The 7375-nt window shown below is 49.7% G+C and overlaps 1 protein-coding gene across 1 annotated transcript; it reads left to right on the top strand.

Moving 5' to 3' along the window:
• The first annotated feature begins 2715 nt into the window (after positions 1–2715).
• GJA4 (gap junction protein alpha 4) lies at positions 2716–6270 on the top strand. The gene is made up of 2 exons (XM_036747863.1): positions 2716–3020; positions 4247–6270. The coding sequence occupies exon 2, from the start codon at positions 4262–4264 to the stop codon at positions 5330–5332; it is 1071 nt and encodes a 356-aa protein (XP_036603758.1). The 5' UTR covers positions 2716–3020; positions 4247–4261; the 3' UTR covers positions 5333–6270.
• Positions 6271–7375: the final 1105 nt, after the last annotated feature.

Here is a 7375-nt window from a genome sequence, read left to right as displayed (position 1 = left end):
TGTTACTTCATCTCAAGTCCTCGACTTGTCCCTGTTCCTGGCGCCAACTGCGCCCACAGTGGCATGAACATATGATGAAGTAATTGACACAAAAAGACAAAGACATGGGGCTAGGCGAGTCATATAGTCAAGCTATAGACTGATTTTAATGGAGTTACTGACAGCATTTTATACAGGTTAATTACTGAGTCATCCTGACTTCAAAGGAAAGTACAATAAAGCATTGATTATGTTTTTTATCTCCTTGTTCCTAGGAGTGAGACACTATTTTTACTCAAGGTGAACCAAATTGAAACATTTATGTTCTCTAGCATATAGATAACCAGACTGAAACTTTTCTGTCATCACCCATGTGCGTAATCAGCTACAAAGGCAGATTTTCTTTGCCAAGTCTTCTTATCCTAAAACTGGCCTTGCCATGTATAGGCCCATTTTCAATTGACCCTGCCTTGCAGAGGTCTAAGAGGCCTAAACAGGATATAGCTGGCTCCCCACAATGCTGCAAACTAAAAATATAAAATAAATTTTTTTAAAAAGTTTTGAATTCCAAATTCTAAGGAGCCTTCTGGCTCTAGAGCTAAGGCCCTGAAGTAAAAATCCATTTTGGATTCCAGAAATAAACTTGAAACCACTTGTTGAACATGCTAAAGTGGGGCTTCATTTTGGTCAGGAGTTGAACTAGATATCTATGTGTCCTAGGATACATTTGAAATTCTGTGATTCTCTGTCTGTCAGGCATTCACAGCTCACCTCCCAAACTGGTTTCCCACCCTCCTCCCATCCCTGCTCTCCCACCAGCATCCCCAGGGAGAGCATCAGGGTGAGGACAAACGTCATCCCCTCATTGACCCTGAGTAAGAAGCAGATAGGCTCTCTGAGAGTCCCCAGGGAGGGACAAGGAGGAAGGGGTCATAGGGGAGGAGGGAAGGCTGTGAAGCTGAGAAACTGCCTGCCACTGTTCTCAGGCCCCCAGGGGTCACTAAAGTAGGTGCCTCCACTTAGGCCTCCGCCAAGGTCAGGGAAGAGTCCTCAAGCCTCTTTTCCTAGAGAGGTTCTGACCACCCCTGCTCTCCACCCTACCTCAAGGCTCCCTCTTGTTTCTGGGCTAAAAATAGAAACTCCTAAGGCTGGCATTTAAAGCCCTCCACAATCTGGATCCAACTTCTATTTCCTGTCTTACTTTCCCATTTCACCCCTCTGCACCCAAGTCAGCCAAACCTGCTTAATCCACCAGAACTCGGTCTTCTATCTCCCATCTCTGGGCTTTTGCATGAGCTATCCCCTATGCCTAGAATGTACTCCCTCCTCACGCCCGTCTCTGAAGTTTTTGCTTCCTTCAAGTCTCAATTCAGGAGCCATCTCCTACAAGAAACCCTTCCTGATCCTGCCAATTATTAATGCTCTCTCCTCCTGAAATTGCTCTGTATTTACTCGTCTGGGTATGTGTTACGCCTTCAAATCCTGAGAAGTACGCTCCCTGAAGGAGGCCGCTGTATTAATTTTTGTCTTATACATAGTATGAGGCTTAATTAATGCTTATTAAACTAAACTGAGTTGAACCAGAAAGGGTCAGTTATAAAAGAGACCTTAGAGGCCTCTTAGACCAGCCGCCTCACTTTACAGATGAGGAAACTGAGGCATGGAGAAGGAAACTGACTTTTCCAAGGTGACATAGCCAGTTAGTGGCTAAACCAGGACTAGACTAAGCTCCTTGAGAGGAGGGACTGTCTTGCACTTTTCTTTGAACCTCCAGAACTTCACACAGTCCCTGGCACATAGTAGGTACTTAATAAATGCTTGCTGACTGAGTGACTGACCCCAGGTCTCCTGAGTCTTTCATCTGTAACAACACTACCAGTTTACCAAGGGCATCTTCATGGAAGGCAGGGGACCTAGGTTAGGTATCTGTAGCTTCTCGGGGCTTTTTCAATGTTCTTGACAGGACGCAATGACCCTCAGCTTCTGCTGCCTTGGAGGGGAGAGAGAGAGGGAGAGAGACAGAATGAGAATAGGAGAGAAGGGAAGAGAAGAGAAGAGAAGAGAAGAGAAGAGAAGAGAAGAGAAGAGAAGAGAAGAGAAGAGAAGAGAAGAGAAGAGAAGAGAAGAAGGAAGAAGAGGAGAAGAAGGGAGGTGGGAAGGAAGGAAGAAAGAGTGAATATTTATAGGTTGTCTATCTAGGAAGTGGGACCAGGAGTTACCTGGATCTATCTATTCTCTTCCTTATAGGTATCCCAAAACTTCCCAACCCAGCTCCCTTTTAAAACTATCAAGGGGAGTCATCTACAAACTAGGAGAGGATCTAGGACTAAGAAAGCTGCCTGAGGAGTTTCCTCTCAGAGCTATCTGCAAGTCAAATAGGAGAAAAGTAAGCTCCTTTGAGTTCAACAATAGAAATGAAGCTCAAAAAGTGGGATTTGAGACTGAGTCAGAGGGACCTTCCCTGATCCAGAAGTGTCACTGGAACCTCTATCCCCTCTACCTCCTACAGTCTCTATCCCCTTCCTTCCCACTACCCTCACCCCATCACCATGGATCCTCTCTACCCTCACCTCATCACCATGGATCCTCATGGATCCTCTCCATCACCCCCCCCACACACACACACACGCCCCTATCTCTTTAAAGAGTTCAGCCTATCGGGCCCCTGGCCCCCGCCCCCATTTCCTTCTCCCCGCCTTCCCCGCTATTATTAAGCTCCGGACAGCTGCCAGCTCTGTCCTGCAGGGCTCGGCCTCGGACTCCCTTGGAGGGGCCACTGGGGCCACCTCTCCGGGACTTCTTGCTTCCTTCCCCACATGTCGCGCCTTTCCCACAGCCTCTAGCACAGCTGAGTCAGGTGAGGGGCTGGAACCGCACCACGGCAGAGAGCAGAGACTGAGCCTGGGGCAGAGTTCCGAGTCGATCCAAGCCAGTTCTGTGCTAAGCCTCTAGGAGGGAAGGCTGGGGGGTAGAATCCTCCCCTAAGTATATCTGGGGTCCTTGGCCTTCGACTCCTCTTCACCTGCCCCTCAACCCTCAAGGTAGGACCTGCTAACATTTCTTGTCCCGTTCCCTGGACCTCTGTTTGCTGTCCTTGCTCTTGGCTGCACCTGGATAATGAAAGGGATGGAGTGGGTGGGTGCCACCAGAGATGACAGCCTGGGGCTCCTGGCTCACCTCTAAGGAGGACAACAGCCCGAGAATTAGGATTGACCTCTGTAACTTCCTTCCCTCTCTGAGTTGTTAAGAGATTCCCCAGCTTCTCCTAGGGGAGTCCCACACTCTCAAAAGGAGATTTGAAAAACTCAGCTCTCTGGAGAGGAAAAGGTTTCAGCTCTGGGGTATCAGGTCTGATGAGAGTTCTAGCAACCTAAGCGTCCTGATCTGAGTTGTGTGGTTGCTCAGAGGTGGTACCACTACTTCCATTTTTAGCATAGAATACACTCCCCTTGACACCGATCCCAAGATAATGTGAGGAAAGAGTCAGTTTTCAACAAAACTGGGCTAGGTGCTGTTGCCCCACCCTACCTACCCTGGAGTAGAGGAAAGCAAAGCCAGTGTAATTACAGATGGTGGAAATTCTGATTAGGAAACTCCCTTTGTTTTCTCCCAATCTACCAGAGCTGAGCCGACACAGAAAGATTCTGGAGAGGTGGGCCCAATTAACATGGGTCCTTTCTCTGGGGAAGTACAGGGACCTGAGCCCCTGGACCCTCTGTTCAGGCGTGAGCTTCCTGAGGATGGCTCCCCTTGATTGAGTAGTTAAGGGGAGCCCCTGGGTGAAGGAGATGAGAAACAGCTGCTTTAAGAATTGCGGGAAAGAAAAGTAACCAGTTACCTGGTCACTAAACTTCAGCCCTGCTTCCCTTCTGTGGGAAAGGGGCTCTTATACCCACTCTTCCTTCCCCCCTTCCCTGCTTTGAGCTGACTGACAGGGGTGTGCCCCCTAACCAGGTGGCTTCTCCATTTCTTTCCCCCATGCACACAAAACCCCCCTGACCCTAGGAAAGTTAAGAACAAGTGGGGATCAGCTTGCTATAAAAGAGGCTTACCCTCTGGCCCACCAACACTTAAAAAGACAGGGGTGAAGAGCCCCAGAATCTCTAGAAGGGGCAACTCATCCTCTGACCCCCATCCCAGATCTGGCTGAATCCTGGTTACACAGCTTCTTCCCCTGACCTCCTGGCTCTGGTGGGTAGAAGAGGAGCTTGGAAGATCCCCATCCCTTCTCCAACTTTCTCTCTCTCTCCTCCTCCTCCTCACACAGAAAGGCCGTGTCGCAATGGGTGACTGGGGCTTCCTGGAGAAGCTGCTAGACCAAGTCCAGGAGCACTCCACTGTGGTAGGCAAGATCTGGCTGACGGTGCTGTTCATCTTCCGGATCCTCATTTTGGGACTCGCGGGTGAGTCTGTCTGGGGAGATGAGCAGTCAGACTTTGAGTGTAATACGGCTCAACCAGGCTGCACCAATGTGTGCTATGATCAGGCTTTCCCCATCTCCCACATTCGCTACTGGGTCCTGCAGTTTCTCTTTGTCAGCACACCCACACTGGTCTACCTGGGTCACATCATCTACTTGTCCCGGCGAGAAGAGCGGCTGCGGCAGAAAGAGAGTGAGCTGCGGGCTCTACAGACCAAGGACCCTCAAGTGGAGCAGGCACTGGCCACTGTGGAGCGGCAGATGGCAAAGATCTCTGTAGCTGAAGATGGACACCTGCGCATCCGGGGCGCGCTGATGGGCACCTATGTGGCCAGTGTGGTCTGTAAGAGCCTGCTGGAGGCCGGCTTCCTCTACGGGCAGTGGCGCCTGTATGGTTGGATGATGCCACCTGTGTACGTATGCCGACGCCTCCCCTGTCCACACCTTGTGGACTGCTTCGTGTCTCGCCCCACGGAAAAGACTATCTTCATCATTTTCATGCTGGTCGTGGGGTTGATCTCCCTAGTACTCAACCTGCTGGAGCTGGCACATCTCTGCTTCCGGTGTATGGGGCACAAGCTGAGGGCCAGGCAGGCCAGGGCTCGGCCAAAGGCCTACTCTGCTGCACTGGGGGATGGGGCTGGTGTTGGCAGTTCTGGGGACCCCTATTCAGATCGGATGTTCTTCTACCTCCCCATGAATGAGACACCCACATCACCTCCGTGTCCCTCCTACAACAAGCTGTCTAGTGAACAGAACTGGGCCAACCTGAATACAGAAGAGAGCCTGGCCCCCCAGAAGCGGAGTATGCTACCTGGGCCAGGGCCCTTGCTGACTCCCTCTGAGGGCTCCTACCTGGCCCAGTCTCCCCAGACTGGGGACAACCCCTCGAGTCGCCCTAGTAGCTCAGCTTCCAAGAAACAGTATGTGTAGGTGGCCTGAGTCTTAACCCCCACACCACTGCAAACTCTAAGCAGAACTTTACTTTTCAGGGAAGAGTGGTAGGGAGATGTTTCTCAGCCTCTTGTTTTGAAAGTGCCTCCCTCCCAAATGGCATGTGAGTGAATCCCCCCACTATAGACGGAGTGATCTAGCCGGGAATATGGGGGCTGGTATTCCTGTGGACTGCAGAGCCTGGCTACTTTTGGGCCTCTGGCCTCCCCAGACACCAAAGAGGCCACTAGCTGAGTAGTAGGTGATCTCAGATCATGGTTCAATGATTATTCCTGGGACCAATTGAACTTTATCCTATCCTGGAAAGGCCAACAGTGTTGACAGTACTGTCTATATAGATCCAGTTGTGGAAGTCCAATGGGTCAGACATCCCAGATCATGTCTTTTCTCTCCACCTCACCCCCATCTTGTTTCATTCTGTCCAGCCTGTAGGTATTGGGCGGGGAAGGGGGTTGGGGAATGGGACTCTTGTCAATCCCATGCTGTCATGGGGGAAAGGGGTGAGGGAGAGTATTGTATCCCTTCAGGATTGAGGGTTCTTGATGTAAAAGTCTAAGGGAGCAGGACTCCCAAGTCACGTCCCTCTCTGGGTCCCCTAAGCCTTGGTGAATAAGCTCCCAGGTGTCCACCCTGGACTCAAGTTTAAAAATGCCCTTGGAAGAAGAGAGGTTGGTTTATTCTATATTGGCCTCCACCAAAGGGAGCCCCTCACCCACATACACATATTGGAGCCACTGGGCCCTAGTCAAAAGCTGTGACTACCTTGTCTGTGTTCTCACTTAGGGTGGGCTTAGTTATGTCCTCACTCCACCCTGGAGAGAAGGAGCTAAGCCAGGGCTGGGAAAAGTGGGATTGGACATTTTCCCCACTAAAGTTCAGTTTTTTGTTCTTCTAAAATAAATGGAACTTGAACATGAGTTGCAGCCTGTGTGACTTCATCTTATTAGTGTAGGAAGAAGGGAGGCAATATGGGGAGGGGAGGTGGGGGGTAGGGAGAGGGAGGGAGGACATCCTTCACTGTCTCCTTCCTCTTTCCACCTGGTTACCCTAGGGGTAGGGTTACCTTCCTCAAGGCTTTGTCCTAATAGCTCTTCTCTCTCCTTTGATGATCTCATCCATTCCCATGGCCTCAACCCTTTCTTTCAGATGACTCCCCAATATATCTTGATACCCGCCCCCACACACACACACGCATAGGAATCAGTTACCAACTTCTATTGATTCTACTCTCAATGCACCTTAGTCATAGGATCATAGATATAAAGCTACAAGCTGTGTGTGTGTGTGTGTCTGTCTGTCTGTCTAGTCCAATGCTATGCATTTTACAAAGGAGGGAATTAAATGATCTATTCAATGTCCCCCCAAAGGCTAATAAGCAATCAGGTTTTGAGCCCAGGGCCTCTAACTTGAAAGAAAATGTTCTTTGAATTGTCATCACTGTCCCTTACTCACCTCTTCTCCACTCTTGCCACCACTTTAGTCCAGGCCCTGACTACCTCTCAGCTGCCTACCAATAGGTCTCTCCTATTCCCACTTGTCCCTTCTCCAAACCAGACTATGAATTATAAACAAATGTGCACACAAACATACACAGATTCCTCACGGCTGTGCCAGCCCAGACCCCTTCTGAACCTTCTGGCTCTTGAATGGGCCACACTACAGGATTATAGGACTGGAGAGGGGAGTAGGAGAGTGGGACCTTTGCTGCTTTTATAAGCCAAGCCTGGACATCTTCTTTCCCTTTATCTCATCTGAAACAGTGGTTTTTTGAAAGAAACTTTAAAAGGATGGGATTAAAGACTGAACCTATGATTTCACTGACATAGGGAACTCTTGTGAGAAAACTCCCTCTACCAATGTGTGTCAGCACATTCTCAGCAATTTATAATCTTAGAGTTACCTAGAGCACTGACCCACTGCTCAGGTAGGTGACTTGCCCAGGGTCATACAGCCAGAATGTAGGAAAGGGGACATTTTGAGCCCAGGTGTTTCTGGAAATAAAGAATGAGCCCAAAAGAAATT

This window comes from Trichosurus vulpecula, chromosome 2, assembly GCF_011100635.1.
Source record: "Trichosurus vulpecula isolate mTriVul1 chromosome 2, mTriVul1.pri, whole genome shotgun sequence".
Lineage (NCBI taxonomy): Eukaryota > Metazoa > Chordata > Mammalia > Diprotodontia > Phalangeridae > Trichosurus > Trichosurus vulpecula.
Note: the sequence above shows the minus strand (reverse complement) of the source record. Positions and strands in the feature narration are given on the sequence as shown.